We start from the raw sequence: 25,257 nt of genomic DNA on the forward strand, positions 1-25,257 counted from the left end.
AAAGATCCTATCTTCAGGTCACTTTCAATTTCCCCCCAAAATTTTTGGGTTTGTGGGGTTTTGAGCTTACCTTATTGTGAGCCAAAGGTGATATGAGTGATTTTCTTTCCAGTAAACATTGTGGATATCAGTGAAAACCTGTTTGTTAGCCTCTAGAAAGGCTTGGTATTTAGCATGTTGGGGCTTCCACTTAAATTATTTTCTGACCTTATAAGGATGTGGGTTTATTGGGGGAGAGGGGGGTTATAGATTTACAGACATGGAGGTTTATTTGAGATATTAAGTGGGTCAAATTAAGCCAGGGTGCAGGAGGCACATTGCTTCCTTGCTTTTTTTAAAAAAAAAATTAATTCAATTGCAGGAGACTAAACATTTTATCAGAGAAGCTGCAAAGGGGAGGGGTGCTATAACCCTTTCCCCACGGACTGTTTTTCTATTAAAGATTCCCTTTCCATGCTTCTTTTGCCCCTGTGGGAAGAAAGATGTGGGTTTGGTATCTTTTCCACTATTGATGGTCAAGCATCCTGGAAGGGCAATTGTTATTAGAACAATGGACCATGGGGAAAAGATTAAGACCCACCCCCACTGCTGTTCTGGCTAAATCTGGAGCACTGTGGCTGAGTTAAAATGGGGAAAAAATGAACCATTTGGATCCTTCATTTCTCTTGCTTCATGTGTAGTTTTGCCTAGAATCCAGAAAACTGCATGTGTGTGCGTGGAGGAAATCCTACTACAAGGCTCATATTGTATTTGATATGTCTGCACATTTGCTTGTTTGGCTGCTGCCCATAAGATGTAAATTGGAATGCACATAGTGAAGGGAAGATCTTAAAGGGCAAAAGTTCTGTTTCTATCCTGTGGTGATGCCCCTGCCCTTCAGTTATTGAGGTGAAGAAATGGATAACAGGAAAACATAAATCAAAGTTGGAGACAAGCAACATAAAAGAACTGAGCATTTAAGATAACCACATAATAATTTTAGCTCACAACTCTGGACATAGAAGAATAAAAGAGAGAACTATTGGTTTAAATCAGTAATTTGTGCCATTGTTTATTTATTGATACATACAATTTATAGGCTGCCCTTTAGCTGAAGTTGGGCTCCTTACAGGCATTAAAACAAGCAAAATTATGATAAAGCAATAAAATACAGCTAATACAGTATCACTATAAACTACCCAAACTCACTTTAAAAGAGAGAACAGAGGGGAGGGGGGGGAATTCCAGAGCACTACTTCAGTTAAAACAAAGGGCAGAGAAGCAAAAAGAGTAAGAGCTGTCTGTGTATGCCCTTCACTGTGAGGCCATTTACCTTAGGTTCTTTAACCAGTTTATTGCTCCTTGCCTCCTGACGATGCACATAACGCTCATCCCAACTTGTGTTGATGCCGCTACTTCTGAGCTCTTATTCTGGGATTTCTCAGACTAGGTTTATGCCAACTTCATTGAGCTGATGCATGTTACTAGCACTGTTCATGTCATGTGAACCAGCAGTGCGGTATTATTATGGTGAGAATGGCTTTGATCCTGCAGAACCAGTTTGGCATCCCTTTTCCCACCTTCCTTCTGTGCCCCAGTTTTGACTTTACAGAAGATCTGTGGGAAGGAAGTTTTCTCCTCCATTTTTTCCCCATTGACCAAATAATCCTATTTTTTTTAATGGATGCTATTTCTCAGAACCTATGTATCTGCCCAGCTCAAAATATTTTTTCAGTAAATAAATACTGCTATCTGAGCTGCTTCCTTGAGCTGGTACAGCCTGAACTGTTCACCCTGCCAGGGATGATGTGAGAATGGCAGAATTAGACATACACATGTGGGGAGAGAAGCAGCAAGAGGGGGCAACTGGCAGTGTCCCACACAGTGGGAGAGGGAGGATCAGCGATGGCAGGAAATTAATGGAACAGTGATTGTAAAGGAGGTGCCGAACGTATGGCTACTTTTGCCTTTACTATTCCCTTCCTTCTCTGCCCTCTCTCTCTCACACACACACTATCTCTCTCACGACCATTTCATTCTCATTTTCGGAATTGCATCCTCTGGTGTGGTATTCCAAACAATGTGCCCCATAAGCAGCAATTGCGTTCATGAAAAATTCTAGTACAGCACTGATTTACAAACACAAGGGGTTGCCATGTGGATCCAGCCTGTGTATAAATTAATATAGATATGAATTGATGGAGAGCACTGAAGTATTTTCAGATCAATATGTATCCTCTCCTTCTTTGAACCAGTGTAGCTTAGTGGTGGCTAATACTGAGCTGGGACATCCCTGGTTCAGATCTTACCCCTGTCATGAACTGGCTTGGTTGCCTTACACAAGCAACCTTCCGGGGACAGAACAGCTGCTGCCTTGTAACAGGTCTAACTATTTGTCCATCTGGTCCATCCCATCTAGTGTTTACTGTGGCCGGCAGTTGCTCTCAATCAAAGGTCTTTTTCATCCCCTGCTACTTGATTCTCAGAATTCCCTGCCTCAGCCCCACTATCTGCAGTATGGGGCTAAGAATTCCAGCCTACCTTTCAGAATTATATTTAAAGGATTGTTGAGCTAATGCATGTGCACAGGAGCATAGCAAGCTGCCTTGGTCCATCTAGCTCAGTATTGTCCACACAGACTGGCAGCTGCTCTCCAGGGTTTCAGGCAAGGAATTATTCCCAGCGCTACTTGGAGATGCAGGGGATTGAATCTGGGACCTTCTGAATGGAAAGCAGATGCTCTACCATTGGGTTATGGCCCTTCCCCTAGAGCATCTGCTTTGCATGCAGAAGGTCCCTGGTTAAACCCCTCGCCTCTCTATGTAGGGCTGGGAATGTCCCCGTCTGAAAACCCAGGCAATGGATACAATTGAGCAAGCTGGGCCTATGGCCTGACTCATTATAAGGTAGCTTCGTCTGTTCCTATGTGATCATTATGATGCTAATAATACAAATAAAATAATTTGCCTTTATTGCATGAAATACATTATAGAGAGAGCTAAGCTCTGCTTATGTGTGTATGATTTGACCGTTATAGAAAAACAGTGTTTCTATGTGTTTTTCTCAAGCTCCCTTGAAAATGTCTCTGTTCCCCCCCCCCCCGTTCCAAATCCTAGATGTAAAGCAGACCTCATAGGGAGCTGTGCGAGGAGTGCCAAAGAACTGGTTTTTCTGGTTCTTTTTAAATGGTCTGGGGAGCTGTGCAGTCCTTAAATTAGCACATGTGATATGCCAGATTTAGGTAGCTTCCCAAGCCTTTGGAAACAGTCCTAGACTCTCCTGTCAGATGTGCACATTTTGACACAAAAGCCCAAGCAGGAAAAATCCAGCTCTGATTGTAGAAATACTTGTGCTGTTTGTCTCTTTCTTTTTCTAATCAGCAACTTTCAAATACTTTTTAAAAATTTCTGTAGCCTGTCTTAGGCATGTGTGCGTGTGTAGTGTATGCATTAAATGACTTTCAAATATAAAATAGCCACTATATCGTGTGTCACTGTGCAACCATTTTACTATCAGGTTTTACTGTTTCCTTTCCCTCTGAAGTTGTATGTATTATAAACTGCAGTGCTGCAATGCCAGGGATCTCCTGGTTACATTTGCTCAAGCATTTGTGCCTGTGCACTAATTAATGCTGTAGTGCCACCCAATGCACTTCCACTTGGGGGCTGCTGTCATTTAATTCTATTTTAAATTCTGTTTTTTCTATGGACTGTAATAGATTTAGTGATGAATGCACTATGAAAGTAACTGCTTGTTGCCATGTTGGAAAAGTTTCATGACTTTCGCAATCACTAACCATTTCCCCATCCAACATCCATCATTTTGTCAAAGTTTTTAATGTGTTTCAGAGAGTAATCTAGGAAAGAAAAAAAGAGGGAAAATTATGGGGGGGGGACCCAAGAACTTTCATTCTGTGCCCCAAATGACTTGGATTTAGACTCCTTTACCCTGTTACACTTTCCTAAAAATAATATGGGTTATTTTCGTGTGTGTGTGTGTGTGGAAATGGGGCTATTTAAAAATCTTCCTTTTGTTATGGCATTAAATCCTTAACCCATAGCCTCCAGCACATAACAGAACTGGAGAGCTTGCTGGATCACCTGGTTGAAGTAGTGCCTTCTTTGCACTACCTGAGCTTGCTGGGAAATACAGCATGTCCAAATGGACTGGTCTGTAAAGACAAGGATGAGGGAGACTACCAGAGGTACAGGTGAGTATCTTCGATAGCACATGCAGTTGGCTTTCAATTGAAAATACTCAGTCAAATTTAAATTGCTGGTGAGGTCAAATTGCCAAAGAACAATGTATAGGATCTGGTGTAATCTAATGTATGTTAAAACTCAATACCTGGGCCAGATTACAAACCTTTGGGGGCAATGTGTGAAAAAGCTACAAAATCATTATTTCCTCTCTCTTCATAACAGAGGTCCTTTTATGAAGCAAAGTGAGGTGTCTACTTGAGGTTTGCAGGAACCATTTGGGTCTCAGAGCATGGGAGGATAAGGAGTAGAGCCTGGTAAAATAAGGGCAGAGTCTAGTTGTGCCTAGAGGGGACAGAAGATGTCACCCGGTGTACCAGGAGAAGATTCTGGATGTACTTCATGGATAGACTGACGTGGGGGGATTAAATGTATTTATTTATTTGATTTATGTCCCGCCCTTCCTCCCAGCAGGAGCCCAGGGCAGCAAACAAAAGCACTAAAAATTTTATTTATTTATTTATTTGTTTATTTATTACACTTTTATACCGCCCGACTAGCAATAGCTCTCTGGGCGGTGAACACAAGAGTACAATAAAATCACACAATATAATACAATAGAGCATATAAAAACAACATAACCTAAAATCAATTACAACACATTTAAAATTAAGTTAACTTAAATTAAAATGCCTCGGAAAAGAGGAAGGTTTTAACTTGGCGCCGAAAGGATAATAGTGTCGGCACCAAGCACACCTCCTCAGGGAGACTGTTCCACAATTCGGGGGCCACCACTGAGAAGGCCCTAGATCTTGTCACCACCCTCCGGGCCTCCTTATGAGACAGAACCCGGAGGAGGGCCTTTGTAGTAGACCGTAGTGTACGGGCTGGTTAAAACATCATAAAAACAGACTTTAAAATACATTAAAACAAAACATCTTTAAAATCATTTTTTTAAAAACTTTGAAGACATCTTAAAAAAGAAAAAAAAGGTTAAAAACTTTGGTGTTTTTTTTTTTAAAAAAAGGTTTAAAAACATATTAAAAAACAATTCCAACACAGATGCAGACTGGGATAAAGTCTCAACTTACAAGACTTGTTGAAAGAGGAAGGTCTTCAATAGGTGCCAAAAAGGTAACAGAGATGGTGCCTGTCTAATTTAAGGGGAGGGAATTCCACAGGATAGGTGCCACCACACTAAAGGTCCCTTTCCTATGTTGTGCAGAATGGACCTCCTGATAAGATGGTATCTGCAGGAGGCCCTCACCTGCAGAGCACAGTGATTGACTGGGTATATAAGGGATGACGGTCTTTCAGGTATCCTGGTCCCAAGCTATATAGGGTTTTGTACACCAAAACAAAAACCATGAACTGGACCCGGTAGCAAATGGGCAGCCAGTGCAATTCTTTCAGCAGTGGGGTGACATGTTGGTGATACCCTGCCCCAGTCAGCAGTCTCGCCACCACATTTTGCACCAGCTGCAGCTTCCAGACCAACCTCAAGAGCAGCCCCACATAGAATGCATTACAGTAATCCAGCCTGGAGGTTACCAGTGCATGGCCAACAGTGGTCAGGCTATCCCGGTCCAGAAATGGCTGCAGCTGTCTTACCAGGTGAAGCTGTAAAAGGCACTCCAAGCCACTAAGGTCACTTGGGCCTCTAACGACAAAGATGAATGCAGGAGCACCTACGGACCTGCCCTTTCAGAGGGAGTACAACCCCATCCAAAGCAGGCAACTGACCAGTTATCCAAACTCAGGAACCACCAACCCACAGCGCCTCTGTCTTGCTAGGATTCAGACTCAGTTTGTTTGCCCTCATCCAGCCCACCACTGAGTCCAGGCAGCGGTCCAGGACTTGCATGGCCTCTCCCAATTCAGATGTTACAGAGAAATACAGCTGGGTATCGTCAGCGCACTGCTGGCACCTTACTCCCAAGGGCTTCATATAGATGTTAAACAGGATGGGGGACAAGATGGTACCCTGTGGCACCCCACAGCACAACTGCTAGGGGGCCGAAAGACAATCACCCAATGCTATTCTCTGAAAATGAACCCAAAATGCCACACAAGATGGGAAGGTAAAAATATATTCTTCAAAATGGTTTTTATTGTGTAAATCTGTAGTTTTTATATTTTTAGATTTACACAATAAAAACCATTTTGAAGAATATATTTTTACCTTCCCATCTTGTGTGGCATTTTGGGTTCTTTCCCCCCTTTTTTTGACGAGCTTTTGAGTGCCCTTCACTTTGTTTTGTCTATTCTCTGAAAATGACCTTGGAGATAGGATCAGAACCATTGTAAAACTGTGCCTCCGATACCCATTCCACCAAGTCGTCCCAGAAGGATACCATGGTCAATGGCAGGGGCATCACAAGGGGGTGCGGCAGGTGCGGGCCGCACCGGGTGACACCACCAGATGGGGGTGACACCCAGAGCCGCCCCCCCGGCACCGCCTAGGCACCGACGAGAGCCTGAAGTTCCTGTTAGGACGTGGAAGCGGCAGCAAACAACAAGGCGGCGGTGCGCTCCCGGGCCCTGCCATGTGGCTGCGTGTGCTCGCTCAGAGTCAGGAAGAAGGTGCTGCGGGCTGCACCAGGTGACACCAGCCCTAGTGACGCCACTGGTCAATGGTATCAAAAGCCACTGAGAGTTCAAATAAGAGTAACAGGGTCGCACTCCCCCTGTCCTTCTCTCGATATAGGTCCCATAATCAGGCCTGAACCCAGACTGGAATGGGTCAAGATGATCTGTTTCATCCAAGAGTACTTGCAATTGCTGCACCATAACCCTCTCAATTACCTTCCCTAAAAAGGGGGTATTTGTGACCGGTCGGTAATTGTCGCAGATCAATGGGTCCAAGGTGGGCTTTTTCAGGAGTGGTCGGATCACTGCCTCTTTTAGGGCATCTTGAACCAGTCCCTCCTGCAATGATGCATTGACCACACCATGGATGCACTCAGTCAAACCCCCTCAGCAAGCTTTAATAAGCCAAGAAGGGCAAGGGTTGAGAGGACACATTGGTGGCCACATCATCACAAGCACCTTGTTTATGTCATCAGGCCGCATCAACTGAAACCAATCCCAAGAAGTTGGCAAAACCTCTGAAGCCAAGCAGAAAATACCCTGCCTACCCCTTAATTCTGGCCCTCCCTTTCACTCTGAGACTTTAGTCTTTTCTACAGAGACTTTTATCAGAAAGGTAAACCTCTGAAACTTCAGGTCAGACTCTGAGTAGGGATGGAAGGATCTGTCAGTTTCGGTTCTCTCAGCGTCTCATCTTCTAATCTTAAATTCAATTCTCCAAATTACTGCAGCTATCTGCTTTTAAAAAAAATCCTCATGAAAATTCTTCAGCATTTTAGTGCAATTTTCCCCTAATAAACACATTTTTGTATGCTGTCTTTACTGTCTTGTATGCAGTTAGTCAAAGTAGTAAGCCCCACATATGTACATTAGACCGTTTTGCAATCTATTTCTCCTAATATAATGCATTTTGTATGCTATTTTCATTAATATATACATGTTATGCTCACTTTCCCCTAATATATGCATTTTTGTAAACATTGGTTGGTGGGAGAACTGCATTGCAAAATTCAGAAAAGTGTGAATTTTGAAGGATGGCTGTGGTTTGGTTCTCAGATAGTTTTGGAAAGTGTGAATTTGATAGATCCAGCTTGAAATGAATTGAATTTCTCCCCCATCCCTAACTCTGAGACACAGAAAAACTAGAGCCTGAGTGAGATATAGACATCTAAGCCAGCTATACAATCCACTTAGAAGTTCTGCTGCCCTCATACAGGATCTTTATACACATACCCAGCCATTTTTTGACCCATTACAGTAAAGTAAATTGCAGCAGCTGCATATATAGACCTGATATGGAGGCACAGGCACCTTTACTTGTGCTTTTTAACTTGTTCATAAACAATCTAGAGTTAGGGGTGAGCAGTGAGATGGCCTAATTTGCTGTTGATACTAAATTGTTCAGAGGACAAAAAGGTATCGCAAAGAGCTGCAAAAGGACCTCTCTAAGCTGAGTGAATGGGCAGTAACATGGCAACTGCAATTCAATACAAGCAAGTGTAAAGTGATGCATGTTGGGAGGGAAAAAATCTTAATTTCTCATATACACTCATGGGGTCAGAAGGGGCGGTGGCTGAGTAGGAATGAGACCTTGGGGTCATAGTGAATAACTCAATGAAGATGTCAACCCAGCGTATGGCAGCTGTAGAAAAGGCAAATTTCATGCTAGGCATCATTAGGAAAGGAACTGAAAATAAAACTGCCATGATGCCAGTTTACAAATCTATGATGTGATTGCACTTGGAATGCTGTGTACAGTTCTGGTTGCCTCACTTTAAAAAAATATTGCAGAGCTAGGAAAGTTTCAGAAATGGGCAACCAAAAATGATCAAGGAGATGGAGCAAGTCCCCTATGATGAATGGTTGCAGCATTTGGAACTTTTTAGTTTAGAGAAAAGGAGAGTAAGACGTGGCGTGATAGAAGTGTATAAAACCAGAGCTTGGCAAAGTTACTTTTTTGAACTACAACTTCCATCAGCCCAAGCCAGTGACCATGCTGGCTGGGGCTGATGGGAGTTGTAGTTCAAAAAAGTAACTTTTCCAAGCTCTGTATAAAACTGTCCATGGCACAGAGAAAGGGATAGAAAGAAGTTTTTCTCCCTCTCTCATAGCACAAACTCGTGAACATCCAATGAAGTTGAACGTTGGAATATTCAAGACAGACGAAAGAAAGTTCTTCACACAGCACATAGTTAAAGTATGGAATTCACTCCCACAGGGGTTAGTGAAGGCCACCTGCTTGGATGGTTTTAAAAGTGGATTAGGCAAATTCATGGAGGGCAAGACTATCAGTGTCTACTAGCCACGATGACTCTGCTCTGCCTTCACTGTCAGAGGCAGTATGCTTCTGAATACCAGTTACTAGAAACCGCAGAAGAGGAGAGGGCTGTTGTGCTCAGGTCCTGCTTGCAGGCTTCCCTTACGCATCTGGTTGGCCACTGTGAAAGCAGAATGCTGGACTAAATGGCCCACTGGCCTGATTCAGCCAGCTCTTGTTATGTTCTCGGATAATGGGATGTGTTTCTATAACTGTTCACACGCATCGGCAATCATACATTGAGTTTTAATCTCACAACATATAGGGCAACTTAACCAGGTTGCACCGTTGTGTGTTTCCCCACCTATGTCCCACATAAATAGCTGTCATTGACAAGGAAACAACACAGTATAACATCAAGATCCCAGAAATTGTCCTCAGATCTTTGAGAAAGGGTGAATTTAAATGTATAGCTGCATTTTCAATTATGGCTATACAATGAATGTAACATGTAGTTCTGGTGTCAAGTTATGTAAGGTGCAAGATAGTACCTGATGATGCAGTCACTGAGTGATGAGCTTGGTCTTTTAGATACGATGGCAAATTTCACATCAAACTGTATGGCATTTTCAACATAAATGTAATTAATCATGTTGCTCTTAAGTTAAACCTACTTACCTATTTCCAGCATATCACACATGCAATCCAAAATGATGTTTGGGGAAACCTTGACTGCATCTTTCATGGATTTATTGTGAGCTGTATCTTCATGCTATCAGCAGAAAAATGCATTAAAAACCTGAAAGTGAGGCTTGTCCAGAAGAGACCTGACTTGGTAGTCTGAGATTGTTGCTGTTATTATTACCAATGCTGCAGTTAGCTGAACTTAAACTCAGCACACTGGCACCCTCCCAGCCTGATCTGTAGTGGCTATTTCAAGTTCAGTGTTTCAGACTCTTTTGAAAATAGATTTCAAACTGTCTTTAGTCAAAAAAATTTTTTAAAAAAATCCAACATGCCAACTTCTGAATTGTACATAAACATGCCATCTTGGCATTTGCTAAGTGTTCTAGACTGAATAAAATATTTTCCCATCGCCTTAACCCCAAACTGGAAGGCACGTTGGCTGTCCTGCTTACAAACAGCCTAATAGTGGTGTTGCCATGTAAATTTATGAGATATTTTCACCGCAGAATTGCTTAAAAATGAATGATATCTCTACAGTTTACTGTTTCTCATTTTAAGTACATTTTTCTGACAATATGCCTCCTATTAATCATTTAAGCAAAAGTAGTTCCTTAAAGGACCTATTCAGAGGCAAGAATCCATGGTTCATTTAATGCCGTCTGGGGGGAAAAGTCTTGTTGAGTGACATTCTCTGTGGTTGTCTGATGTAATATTTATAATATGTCACACAGCTATACATCAAAACAATCATGTCTGTTGTTGCATTTCCATGCAAAATTTTGTTTTCTTTAAGGAGTCAAGATAATTTAATCTCATTGAGCGAAACTATCATGCCAAAACCAGGAGTATGTATTCATCTGTTTACATATGCAACATTGTTTCAGTCTCATTTTCTTCTATTCAAAGTATTTTTTTATATTTATCTTCCTTCAAATAAGGTTAATTAAAATAGGCTTTAAAATGAATTTTGTTCTGATTTGCTGATATCACTGCAGTGTTACTTAACTGAATTTCTCTTATTGCTTTCTCTTCTCCATAGGACTAGCATTGGATGTTCTTTATTCTTGCAAATTTATTATTTGTTTCCTCATAATGTATATGCTGCACTTGCCAAGCCACTCTGTGTTCTATAAAACAAACAAAAACCCCCACACAAAAATTAGGGACCAAAGGCTGAACTAATATAATGGTATAAAATATAAGATTTATGTAACTCAGGGATCTTACACTGAACCCTAGACTTCACACACTTATCTCAAAAGCTGTTCGCTGCCTTTTTAAGCACTCCTGGTGAGATGCTAACACAGAGGAGGCCTCCTTTTTCCCACCCAAACTTGTGAAACCTGTAGGATCTAGTGTCAGCTATTGGTATTTAGAAATTCCATCTACAGCCATTGCTTCCATAAGGACAGCTGCCACATTGTGAAGCTCCAATATTTCACTGTTTTAACCTGGGGCATAGCTTGTCTTGGTCCCCATTCTAAAGTGTACATAGGCTAATGTTTAATCCACTTATCTTCATGGATTTTTAAGCATGCTGCATAACTATGATAATAGAACTATTTCACAATATAAATGAAAAGAAAGAAAGTGAATTATTCAGGCAGAATAAAAAGCTATTCACCTTGAATAACGCTCCTTGCTGAACAGGAAAGAGGGTAAACATTATGGAAAGGTCTTGGCCATGGGGATGGGCACTGCTGGATAATATAGCACTATTATTAGCGGAACTAGAAAAGACAATAATGCTGGGAAAAGCAGAAGGGAGTAGAAAAAGAGGAAGGCCAAACGAGATGGATTGATTCCATAAATGAAGCCGCAGACCTGAACTCACAAGATCTGAACAGGGTGGTTCATGACATATGCTGTTGGAGATTGCTGATTCATAGGGTTGCCATAAGTCGTAGTCGACTTGAAGGCACATAACAACAACAACATTAGCGGAACCACTATCAATGTAAAACCACTATTTTAATTCCATGTCCACCTGCTTGAGAAAAGCAATGCCTCACTAATGCTAAAGTGTCTTAGCGTGGAAGCAACCTTAGTGTTACTTGAGTAGTTATCACTTTTGCTCTGATGCTGGCATCAAGCTCAAAACATACAAGGGGCCGTGTGAATCTTTGGGTAGTATCGGACTAGGTTTTACTCAGTCACTGAAAATAATGAACCTAAATTAGTCATGTTCACTAATTTGGTGGAGAACCAGTGTGGTGTAGTGGTTAGAATGTTGGACTAGGACCTGAGACACCAGGGTTCAAATCCCCACTCAGCCACAAAGCTCACTGTGTGTCCTTGGGCTAGTCAGACTCTCTCTCAGCCTAATTTACCTCACAGGATTGTTGTGGGGTTTAAATGAGAAGGGGGAGAACTATATATGCCACCTTGAGCTCCTTGGAGAAAAGATGGGATGATGATGATGATTTCAATGGATCTACTCTTAGTCGGACTAGCATTGGATACAATCTGGGGATGGGGGAGAATTTTTATTCAGGTAGCATTTAAATGCACACTTTCCAAAACAATATGAGAATCGAAATACAGCCATCCTTGAACATTCACACTTACTTGAATTTTACAATACAGTTCTCCAACCAAACTATGATTACAAAAAGGCATACATTAGAAGAAACTGCATAAAAAAGTATATTAGTGAAAATAACATACAAAATGCATTATATTAAGGAACATTGCTTGCAAAAATGTGCACATTAGTCGACATAAATGTGTTTATTAGGAGAAAGTAACACTAAAATGCTGAAAAAGTTTTATGAGGGTGTTTTTTTATTATTTTAAATGCAAATTACTGCGGCAACATAGAAAACTGAATTTAAGATTGGAAAAATGAGAAAGTAATAGAACCGGAATTGACAGATCCTTCCATCCCTATGGCACACACATATGGAATCTTGGGAGCTTAAAAGAATGACTTGCCATGCTATTTGGGGAGCTGCTTTTAGAAAAGAAGAGTATGAAACTCCACTGCACTTCTGCAAGGTCTTACACATGCATAAAAGACTTTTCAGGGTCTTGCCCCAAAGTGGCAGGAAGGGAAAGTCAAGAAGTTTTTCTGTTACATGGCCAATCTCCCAGCAAAATTATATCCTAGACATTGCTGTACTTTGGTGCTGTTTTTTCAAAATACACATTAATAAATGGTAAAATGATAGAGAATAAATGTTGCTTTGAACTGTTGTGCATATTTTTAAAAGGATCTCTTAAACTTTAATAATTTTGAATGATGCTTAGTAACCAAACCAAAATGTCAGACAAAAATGTGTGATCTTGTCTTGTGTGTGTGTGTGCCTTTTGGGGATTGCCAACTTTTACGGACCAGGGGGCACATTTTGAATTTTCATAGTGCTGAGGGCACTAGTCACAAAATGGCTACCATGGGGTGTGGCAGAAAACTAAATGGCTGCTGGGGGGCATGGCATGACACAAAATTAGACTACAGTCATTGTTGTTACTCTCCCTCCCCCCCCAACAACCTCATGTTTACTCTGGGAGGTCACCTGTGTCCTGCTGGTCCTGACTGTGGAGATACAGATGGCAAAGGCACAAGAACCCTATTTTTCCCAGTGCCAATCTTAAACCAAAGCCTAGGCTGTTGTCCTGTACCCACTTACAGGATGTAAGCCACATTAAACACAAAAAGTCTTACTTCTGAATTAAATATGTATACCATTGTACTGTAAGCAAATTATACTGTTAATACTTAATGAGTGCCTGGACATCAGCTCCTGCACAGCAGGAGATATGCCTAAGCCTCTGCAAAGTTTTCACATTTTGCATTTGCCATTTGGAGAAATCTTCCCACAGCACTCTCTCTGAATTCAAAATGTGCTAACTTGTCCAAAAAGGTTGGTCAGCCCTGTTTTTTTTTAATATGTTTTTATTTGAAATATATAAAGAAAGATTAAATATTAAATATTCACATAATACAGAAACCATATACGCAAAGAATAGTACATTACATATAAAAGTACTACTCAGTCTATCACTATCCACATACAATACAAATTACTTAACATTGGTTATTAGGCAGTTTGAGATAATAATTAATTAACAAGAGGACAGACCCCAGATCTCCAGAGAAACTATCGTAGCCATAAGCTGTTAAAGGCAATTGGAACCTGTATTGCTGCTGATGTTTTGTTTGTATGTGTAATAAAACACGACCATTCTGTAGCAAAACTATCTATTTTCTTTTGTCCTCTTGCCACTTTCAGCCCTGTTTTAGGGAGTATCAGATGCTAGATGCATCAACCATAGGAAAGATGTATCCTGGTTGTTAGGAAAAAAGGAAGGGCAAACTACAGAGAATTTCCAAGGACCCCTACAAAATAAGACAGAAGCAAGAAAATGCACAGGAGCTCTTTAGGACCCCAGGGATTCCTATTGCCTGTGTCCAAATAGCTAATTTATCAATCAAAGCTCTGTCTTCACTCAGAAGGGTACCTGCACATTTTGCTTCATAACTTTGTTGCTAGGAGGGCTTACTTCTTTAAAAATGAAAGTTCAGAGTCTTGGACCCCTGTCTGAAGTTTTGAAAAGACTACAGTTTTTTCCATCAACAGCTGGATTTTCTGGGAGTAATCTCTCGGCAGTGCCTGGGATCAGAAATGGCAGTGGGTACTGAGTACTTTCTCCCAATCCTCTTTTCCCTGCTAGCTAACTGTTCCTCAGGTAGTTAAAGCTTTCCTCCCCTGTGATTCCCATGATGATTGACCCATGCTGCTATTATGCTTTTTCCTTAGTATAACGGCAGTGTGTGTGGGGAATTTCCATCAGAATCATGGGAGGGAAGGTTTAAAACTTTCCACTCTGCAACCCTCCTTATGCTGCTCAGCTGACTGGGAAACAGATGAGAATGGTGAAAAGGAGGCTGGTCTGCAGAAAAATGTTAATCTTTATTCAGAATCTCCCCTCTCTTCCTGCTGCTCTGCTGAACAGTGGGAGGGCATGTTGTGGGCAATGTAAGATTAGGCAGTGGGCCAGAAGCAACCCAGGGGTCACAGACTACACAATGCTGAATAAGAGATAGAAAAAAGTCATGTTTCTTGGAGAATGAGCATATTGCCCAGAGAATGTGGAAAATTCAGCCGAGGTATGTACATTTCCTAAGGCCTCTTGGGGTTATGCATGATGGAAACCCTGTTATGGATTATGCATAACAGTAGTATAAGTAGGCCACCTCCTGTCAAACTGATAAGCCCTGCCCCTAATGACCAAAGAATGTACAATTATGTATATTGACCAGGAAATGTGCACAGTTCTGGTTTAGTGGAAGGATTATGTGCACATTTTCCATGAGGCCTGGTGAATGTGCATAATGGCCAGTTACGATGCTCATAACTGCTCAACTTACTTTCTCTTCAATAGTTGTGGCTCGTGCCCATTGGGACTGGTGGTGTGGGAGGCAAGGAACCCAACAGCAGGTGAGCCCAAGCCAATGACAGGCAGAGCCCACTAATTCTTGTTTTGGCCCCATCCTCCACCCTGCTGAGTTCTACAAGGACATCACTGAGACTAAGGAGGAGAAGGAAGCTGACAGCCAGGACCACACCCTGGTTTGGTTGTAGATAAGAAGACAAGCAAGCAAGGGCTTGCTGAGGTTGGTGGTGCAGTGCCCCACTAGCCACAATGGACCATCCTCCTATATGCCCAAACACACACACACACACACACACACACAGGGTGTATTAATATGCAAATGTTCTCTTATTGTACTCAAGGCAATTTGCAGTATAAATTAATGGCTTACAGTCTAACAGATACATTACACATGGAATATGGTTCAGGGAAAAATATGATACCTCTGTTAAAAATTAAATGTGCATTTGAAAAGACAGCAACATAAAAGTGTTGAGGATTTTTGTGAAATGTATAAATATCTCAAATTCAGTTTGTGATTAATAATGCACATGGGTAGTATTACTATTAATTATGAATAATTAGTTATAATTTCCTACCAAGAATCATTGTGTAGAAATGACTACCTGCTTTTATGGTTTTTAAACTTTATTTGTAATCAAAATATAGTGCGGGTAGAGATGCTGGTGGAGAGAGATTCTAGTATTGAGGAAAAAGTAATGTGACTAGCAAAACAGCATCAATGAGAAATAAGCTCAACTGCAGTCTCTGCTTTAAACAACTCCAGCAAGTGAAGGTCATGATCTAGAGATCAAAAGCACAGAGAGTCAACACAATAATTGCTGGTTACTTGTCTCGTATCAGGAGCACCCGTTTTGTTGTGAGAGGTCTATTGTTTGCAGTGAAAACATGAGCCATGGTATTATTGGATTATGAAAAATTGTCTGGATTAGAATATATTTCAAAGTATTTTGAATATAGGTGCACTTATTTTTTTAAAAAAATCAGTACGATAAAAAGTGCACAGGAGAGGTGTACTTTGTAATTTTAGTGTTTGTAGTCCCCTTGAGCTCCTAGATACATATGGAATCCACCTGATACTTTATTCAGTTTTCTTCTATTCTTGCTGGGCTGTTCTCGCTTCTTCCTGCTACATTACTGTTTTTTGCTTCTTTCTCTGTGTAATATTTTTAGGGTGCAATCTGTGTACCATGGCATACAGCCTAAGCTAAAATATTTACCTGAAGACAATCCCATTAGGGGGAGAGGGGTCCCTCATATTTCTTGGTACAAATTCTTAGGGAAGTAAAATATACCCTAATTGGAGTTACCTTTACTCACCTATGGGATTCAGTTGTTCCAAGAACATGAAGTAGCCTTTTGCTTGTGCTTCACAGGCATTATATTAAATTTCTCTGTTTCCTGTTCTGATGTGTATTGTCATTACACTAAATTTTGATTTTTACGCATTTTATAACAAAGAAAGGTTTTATGGCCCACATGAGCCGGGTCTGGATGACACAACAAGCGAAGCACTGTGACTGGTTTTGTCTGCAGTGTGGCAATAGTTCAAATCCCCGCTCGTGTCTCCTGGGTGTCAAGGGCCAGCTAAAGATCACCCCACAGTGAGTGGGTCAGGGGTTACGTGCCCTGCCACCTGTGCAGCCGTGGGCAAGCTGCATAGTCCCAAGGAGCTCAGTTGCCCCCCAGCTGGCAGATGCGGACAAGGAAGGGACTGGCTTGTGCAGCTGTGGCAAGCTGAGCAGGCCCTAGCCGGCTGGGGAGGACTAGCCCCAGAGGGAGGCAATGGTACACCCCCTCTGAATACTGCTTACCATGAAAACCCTATTCTAGGGTAGCCATAAGTCGGGATCGACTTGAAGGCAGTCCATGTCCATTTTAATGTGGCATCCAAACCAAGCAAGGCATTATGGGAGTGGTGATCCAGGTAACCTACTTGTTTCCATTATGTTCAGTCTGGTTTGACCACCAATGACATTTTGAAGTATTTTCAGAGTATGCATTTCCCAGTGTATATCTTCTATTGTCATTGTGATGTTGGATTTGGGTTCCAATTCCCACACTGCCATTAAGCTTGTGGCCTTACACCTGTTACTATTTCTCAGCTTAACCTACCTCACAAGTAGCAGTGCTAGACACTGAGGTCTGGAAGGACAAGGAAAAGCTGAAGAAGATATTAGGTATAGGTGAAGTGTGAAGCAGACAGGGATGCAGGGGCCCTTGGGCATCAGCTTGCCCTGGCCCCCCGGTGTGTGTGTGTGCACGTGCACGCATATGCGCACATCCCCCCCACTTGCCCCCCACGGCCCCCCTACCTGTCTAGTCTTTACCATTGCCCTTAACGAAGATGGCGGCCACGGTTTCTCTAAGGGGAATGAAGCCTCCGCCGCCATCTTTGTTGATGAGACACGTGCGTGCTATGCGCGCATATCTCTGCCATCAACTAAGATGGCGGCAGCAACTTCAGTACCTTAGGGAAGCTGTGGCCACCATCTTCATTAAGGGCAATGCTAAAAAGCCGGCTGACAGGTAAGTGGGGTGTGTGTGGGGTGCGGATCATGGAAGGGGAGCGGAGGGGGGCTCCTGTAGCTCTGGGGCCCTCGGGCCAGTGGCCAACCTGGCCGCCCTTTAGAACGGGCCCTGGAAGCAGATTATGCCAGGCAGCCAAGACCCATAGTTGGTTGCCAAGAATCATGTTATATGATCTGCATTGGTCTGTGTGGTGTTCACATTGATCTGGATGATATGATTTCTCTCCTTTGCCCAGAGGTCAGTGGTGACTCATAGGGTAAATCTCTGCCTGTAATTCCTTTGGTCCCCGGTTCAGGGCCTGCTGAGAGCTTTAGGTCAAAAACATTACTACCATCATCGTACATCATCATTATTAACATTGTTGAATTTGTACAGTATGGGTGACAGCTGCAGCACTGGGGGATTGGAGAAGACCTGCCCTGGGAGTGAGTACCTGAGCATCTGGGTGCTTGCTTGCTTGCTCCTCTGGGTTGCTGTCTCGTGAGACAGTTAAGGTCCCAGGTAAGTGCTGCAAGGACTGGGACTCCCTGTCTGACCCAGACTCCAGAGAGAGGCTGCAGTCAATCTTGTAGTCTCTTGCATCAGCTCCTGGCTGGGTCAGGAGGCATAAAAGCTGACTGCCCTTTGGGTACTTGGGAACAGCTGCAGCACTGGGGGACTGAAGAAGACCTGCCCTGAGAGTGAGTGCCTGAGCATCTGGGTGCTTGCTTGCTTGCTCACTTACTCCTCTGGGTTACTGTCTCTTGAGACAGCTGATGATCCTGGGAATTGCTGCAAGGACTGGGACTCCCTGCCTGACCCTGAATCCAGAGAGAGGCTACAGTCAATCTTGCAGCCTCTTGCATCAGCTCCTGGCTGGGTCGGGGGCATGAAAGCCCAGCTGCCTTTGGGACACCAAAGGGCAAGAGAAGCAAGCTGAAAGGAAAACAAATAGCCAAACTAAAGTGAAGCATTCCAGTTACCATGTTGAAGAATGATGATTATAAAACCAGATTTTTAATAGATACTGGGTCAACAGCACATTCAATAAATAATAATAATATGTTTAAGAACTTTGGGCCCCATACACAGAATGTAATTACAGCATCAGGAGATGTTTTCTGGTCTCAAGGAATAGGCAATGAGGAGCTACTTTGCAAAACACCAGAGGGCTTGAACTGAAAAATTGCCTATTTGTTTCAGCTTTTAAAGATAATTTAATAAGTGCCACAAAAATAATGGAGCTTGGGGTGAACTTCATTTATATGACAAAATTTGCCGGGTTTTAGATAAAGGAGAAGTGTGTTGTACTGCAAAATTGAAAAATGGACCTTTGCATTTGGAATATTTTGAAACTATACATGCAATACAGCCAAAACTGTGATTCTGGGTGGCACTGAAGAATGTCAGCTTAGTCAGAATCAATGCTCAAGAAAAGGAAAATTTGTCTAGAGGCATTAAAATTGGACAATGTAACTACACACAGAAATGTAAATGTTGTATAAAGACAAAAAGTGTGAAACCAAAATTTCCTAAGAAAAGTGAAAGGAAAACTACAAAACCTCTAGAATTTATTCACACAGACCTTCATGGACCCAATAGAACACCATCACAGGGCAGAAATTTATACATGCTTACTTTCATACATGATTACTCAAGGTATACTACAATATACCTACTGAGAGAGAAAAGTCAAGTATTCAAAAATTGAAGGACTATATCAGAATTGTATCCAACAAATTTGGCAGAAAGCCACAAATTATATGATCCGACAATGCAGGAGAATTTGTGCCCAGGGCTATGCAAGACTTTCTTTGTGAGGAAGGCATATAGCACCAGCTACTGTTGTTTATACTCCAGAACAAAATGGGGTTGCAGAACGCATGAAGCAGACTCTTGGACAGATTATTTGTTCCTTGTTGGAAGATGCATAGTTACCACAAAAGTACTGGGGGGAAGCAGCAGTTACTGTCACCTGTCTACAGAACTGACTTCTGGCAGTTGCAACCAACAACACGCCTTTTGAGCTATGGCATGCCTGCACACCAAGAGTGTCTCACCTTCATGTATTCAGGTGCAAGGCCTTTGTGCACATCCCAAAACAAAAGAGATCAAAATTTGACAACACTGCCAAGGAAGGAATATTTATTAGATATTCTTCAACACAGATGGGATACCGAGTCATAGATCCCAAAACTGGTGAAGTTGGAATATACAGAGCTGTCCACTTTGATGAAGAAAAGTGTGCACACCAACCAGAAGGGGAGCCACACCAAACATATGACAGTGAAATGGAAGAAAAAACTGAGCTATTATTCCACGACAGAAGGGACCACAATAATACACCAGCAGAGGAAGGTGAGGAGTCTGAGCCAGAAGAGGCATCAGAGCCAGAAGGGGCAGCCAAAGCACAGCTCCCAGATGCTCTGAATACACCAACAAAAGTGTACCACCAGAAAGACTTGCTTACCTTGTGAGAGATGAACTTCAAGAGTCAGAGACCTGGAAAGAGATTGAAGCCTTACCCAAAGCTGAAGCTGAGAGGTGGAGGCAGCCAGCCAAGGAAGAGCTGGAAACTCTACACAGGAATAAAACTTGGGCACTGATTAAGCTTCATCAAGGAAGAAAAGCTGTAGGCTGCAAGTGGATATTCAAGAAAAAGTCAGATGCTGAAGGAAACGTTGAGAGATACAAGGCAAGACTAGTAGCCAAAGGATACTCTAACAAGAAAATATAGGTGGGGCACATGGATATAAAAACAGCATTCTTCAATGGAGAAATAGAGGAAATCCACATGCAACAACCACTAGGGTTTGAAATTCCAGGAAAAGAAACCCTAGTGTGTAAACTACAAAAATCCATCTATGGATTTAAAAAGGCTGCCAGAGCCTGGAATGAGAAACTGAGCAAAATGCTCTTGAAAGAAGTCTTTGTAAAAGGCATAGCAGAGCCATGCCTGTACAGCAGATTCAGGAACTACAGATGGACTTACCTACTGATTTACATGGATGATCTACTGTTGGCTATTTAAGACCCACTGGACCAGCAACTACTAGTGAATCATCTCAACAAGGAGATTGAAGTGAAGTGCCTAGGTGATATCACTCACTACCTCAGAATACAAATTGAAAGAGAAGATGATGGATTCTTCTTGCTGAGTCAAAGACAAAAGATCCAAGATCTTCTCGAGAGTCTAGGACTCAAGGATGCACATCCAACACCTACTCCAATGGAAGTAGGATACCTGAAACTGGACCACAACAAACAATAATAATAATAATAATAATAATAATAATAAAATTTTATTTTTAGGCCGCCTATCTGGCCAAATGAACGGCCACTCTAGGCGGCGTACATAATTAAAAATACAACATATAATACAGTTTTAACATATAAAACAATTATAATCCACCAACCTACTTCTATACACTGTAAACTAAAATTATCTAGGAGACTTGTATGCCCGCTGAAACAACCAAGTTTTCAATCCTTGGCGGAAACCTGCCAGGGAGGGGGCATGGCGAAGGTCGTATGGCAGAGAGTTCCAGAGGGTGGGGGCCACAACTGAGAATGCCCTCTCTCTGGTCCGCACCAGCCTAGCTGTCTTAACTGGTGGGACCGAGAGAAGGCCTTGTGAGGCAGATCTTGTCAGGGGGCATATTTGGTGATGCTGGAGGCACTCCTTTAGATAAACTGGACCGACACCGTATAGGGCTTTAAAGGTTAACACCAACACCTTGAATTGGGCTCGGTACACAACTGGTAGCCAGTGCAGATCTTCCAGCACTGGGGTGATATGATCCCGGCAGCGGCTGTTTTTAATCAACCGTGCCGCCGCATTCTGTACCAGTTGTAATTTCCGGACCGTCTTCAAGGGTAGCCCCACGTAGAGCGCATTACAGTAGTCTAAGCGAGAGGAGACCAGGGCATGCACCACCCGTGGGAGCAGATGGACCGGAAGGTAGGGTCACAGCCTCTGTATCAGACGTAATTGATACCAAGCTGCCTGGCTCACCGCTGACACCTGAGCCTCCATGGACAGCTGGGAGTCAAGAATGACCCCGAGGCTGTGAACCTGGTCCTTCAGGGGCAATCTAACCCCGTTCAGCTTCAGGTCAACATCTCCTATCCTTCTCTTATCTCCCACAAGCAGTACCTCGGTCTTGTCAGGGTTCAGTTTCAGCCTGTTTCCTCCCATCCATTCACTTACAGACTCCAGGCACTTGGAAATAGTCTCCACAGCCAACTCCGGTGAGAACTTAAATGAGAGATAGAGCTGAGTGTCATCCGCATATTGGTGACACTGCAACCCAAATCTCCTGATGATAGCCCCCAGTGGCTTTACATAGATGTTAAACAGCATGGGAGAGAGGATAGAACCCTGTGGCACACCACAACTGAGAGGCCAAGGGTCTGAAACCTCCTCTCCCAATGCCACCCTCTGGTGCCTGTCAGAGAGATAGGAACGGAACCACCGTAAAACAGTGCCCCCAATTCCCATTCCCTCCAGGCGATCCAGGAGGATACCGTGGTCAACGGTATCAAAAGCCGCTGAGAGATCCAGGAGGACGAGGAAGGAGTGTTCTCCCCTATCCAACGCCCTCCTTAAATCATCCGCCAGAGCGACCAAGGCTGTTTCAGTTCCATATCCAGTCCTGAAGCCCGATTGGAATGGATCTAAGTAATCTGTTTCCTCCAAGTGTGTCTGTAGCTGTTTGGCCACCACACGTTCGATCACCTTGCCCAAGAATGGTAAATTGGAGACTGGGCGAAAGTTGTTTAAATCTTGGGGATCCAAGGAGGGGTTTTTCAAGATGGGCTTTATTAACGCCTCCTTGAGGGCGGATGGCAATGCAACCTCTTCCAAGGAAGCATTTACCACCGCCATGATCCCTTCGCTCAGTCTCTCTTTGCAGCCCACAATGAGCCACGTGGGGCAAGGGTCAAACAAACAAGTGGTCGGTCTCACAGTAGAGAGCACCTTGTCCACTTCCTCAGAGGGAAGAGGCTGAAACCGATCCCACCGGACCGGATCGCAACTGATCGTCTCTGGCCCGCTTCCTGTGTCCACGGCGTGCGGAATTACGCTCTTCAGGCGATCGATTTTATCAGCAAAATGTTTTGCAAATGCGTCACAGGAGGCTTTAGAGTGCTCCATGGGTTCCTGGGCAGCTGGACCGACCAGGCTTTGGACCACTTGAAACAACCTCCTGGGACAACATTCTGCGGATGCAATAGAGGCAGCAAAGAAGCCCTTCTTTGCTGCCTTTGTTGCCACTTGGTAGGCTGCTATTGCTGCTCTAACCAGTGTCCGATCGTCCTCGGAGTGAGACTTCCGCCACCGGCATTCTAGCCGTCTCACCTCCTGCCTCAAACCCCGCAACCGTGGTGTATACCATGGTGTGGTCTGAGTTCTATTCAGGGGGAGAGGACGTTTCGGAGCCACATGGTCTATTGCCCCGGTGAGCTCCCTATTCCACTCTGTCACCAAGGTTTCGACCGGGCGGCCTTCAGACAGCTCCAAATCTCCCTGCGCATTCAGGAATCTAGTTGGCTCCATCAGGCGTCTGGGGCGGACCATCCGAATCGGTCCCTGTCCCCTGCGGAGGGTGTGTGGCAATAAGAGGTCCATTTTCACCAGATAGTGATCTGACCATGACATGGGGTTCAAAGAAATAGCCCCCATTTTCAGAACACTACCACCCCCTCCAGAGACAAATACAAGGTCGAGAGCGTGACCAGCTACATGAGTGGGCCCACAATGACTAAGGTGCAGTTCCCAGGAAGTCATGGTTTCCATGAAATCCCGAGGGTCTCCTATGAGATCCGTCTCGGCATGCAGGTTAAAATCCCCCAGAACCCAAAGGTTGGGGGAGAGAACCCGCACAGCCGAGATAACCTCCAGCACCTCGGTCAGGGAGTCAGCTGTGCAGTGGGATGGGCGGTACACAAGAAGAATCCCTAAACTGCCCTTAGGGCTCAACCTCCAGTACATGCAATCAACAATCATGGGAAAACCATGAGAACTACAGACAACCCATTGGGAAACTTGTGCATATCAGCACTGTTACCAGGTCAGATGGGGCGGCAGAAGTGGGATACCTGTACAGAAAAACCAGCTTGCCAACCAAGAAGGGCTGGGAAGCAGTTGAGAGTGGTGGGATATCTGAAGGGCACTGCAACCGTGAACTGAAGTTAGTGGCTACCTGAGATCCCAGCTAGTGGAATATGCAGATGCTGATTGGGCTGAAGACACTACAGCTCAAAAATTCACCAGTGGAAACATCTACTATGGAGATTCAGTGATCAGCTGGACAAGTAAGAAACAAGAGACTGTAGCACTCTCTTCCACAGAAGCAGAGTATGTGAGCTTCTGAAGCTAGCAGACAGTTGACATGGCTACTTGAACTGTTCAAAGATTTAGGCATTTCTATACCTGGGTCTGTCGTGATGCATGAAGACAACCAAGGATGCATAAGACTCATAGAGTCAGAAGGGGTGAGTTTACGAACCGAACACATAGATGTGAAGCACCATTTCATTAGAGATACCTACCACAGAGGACTACTCAAGATGGAGTACTGTCCAATGGAAGACATGACTGCAGACTCTTTGATAAAGGCATTGGGCAAAGTCAGATACTGCAGAGTGTGAGACAGAACCTCGTGGGCTGAACCAAACACTCATTGAGAAGGGGTGTTGGAAGTGGGGCAAGAGCGACTCCTGCTTGGGTTCTTTTGTTTGTATTCCAGAAGGGAGATAGGGTCCTCCAGCTGGCTAGGCTTGCCTACCTTTACCTGTGCTCTTCTCTACCTAACTTCCTTCTGTTGTAGACTGATATGATCGGGGAAACTTAGCTACCCCTCCTTCCTTTGTCTTCTTTTTCAACTGTCCAAGGAGAGAGCAGAGATCTCTGTCTTTGTTCTCTCTCCTGAATCATGAGGGCAATACCGACGTCTGGGTGTTGTGCCTCTAACTTAGTTAATTATAACTAGGTACGCCTTTCCTACGTACCATGCACTTGTATAAATAAAGTAGCTTTTTCGTATTTTACTAGTCTCAGTTATCTAAATGCAGTGTAAAAGCCTGCTACTTAGATAAATACACACACTGGCACAATCCCAGTTCAGACCGCTGAGTTACTCTGCACATTTCAATAACAGCATCCTCAAGTAGCCGTCCAGTGGAGCTTTTGCATATTGTCAGGGATCTGTTGACATCAACTCCAGGAAATGGAGTTTTAGACTCTTTGTAGGTCTACTATGAATTCTTTGCAAGGCCCTTTGAGGGTAAGGTTGCTCACCTCCATAGCAATATTGATGCCCCAGATCTACTGTAGTCTCCAGAGAGGTGCCCAGTACAACATTTGTTGCAATTTCTTGGGATTAGTTTCATTTGATTCGGCCTGATGACATGGACAAGGTGCTTGTGACGATACAGCCTTTGCCCTTCTTGGCTTATTAAAAGCTTGCCGAGGAGGTTTGTCTGAGTGGATCCAGGGTGTGGTCAATGCATCATTGTGGGAGGGATTGGTTCCAGCCACCCTGAAAGAGGTGGTGGTCCTGCCAGTCCTGAAAAGCTCAACCCTGGACCCACTGGTTTGTGACAACTACTGCCCGGTCACAAATACCCCCTTTT

General features: G+C 43.4%; 1 protein-coding gene across 3 annotated transcripts in view; it reads left to right on the top strand.

Moving 5' to 3' along the window:
• The window catches only part of LRMDA (leucine rich melanocyte differentiation associated), a 1,400,324-nt gene that overhangs the window by 772,100 nt on the left and 602,967 nt on the right, over positions 1-25,257 (top strand). For all 3 annotated transcript variants that reach the window (XM_061634876.1, XM_061634877.1, XM_061634875.1), the window contains exon 4: positions 4,055-4,189. In XM_061634876.1, the coding sequence (XP_061490860.1) occupies positions 4,055-4,189 (135 nt within the window). The remainder of the gene's footprint in view (positions 1-4,054; positions 4,190-25,257) is intronic.

The sequence above is a fragment of the Rhineura floridana genome, chromosome 7, assembly GCF_030035675.1.
Source record: "Rhineura floridana isolate rRhiFlo1 chromosome 7, rRhiFlo1.hap2, whole genome shotgun sequence".
NCBI lineage: Eukaryota > Metazoa > Chordata > Lepidosauria > Squamata > Rhineuridae > Rhineura > Rhineura floridana.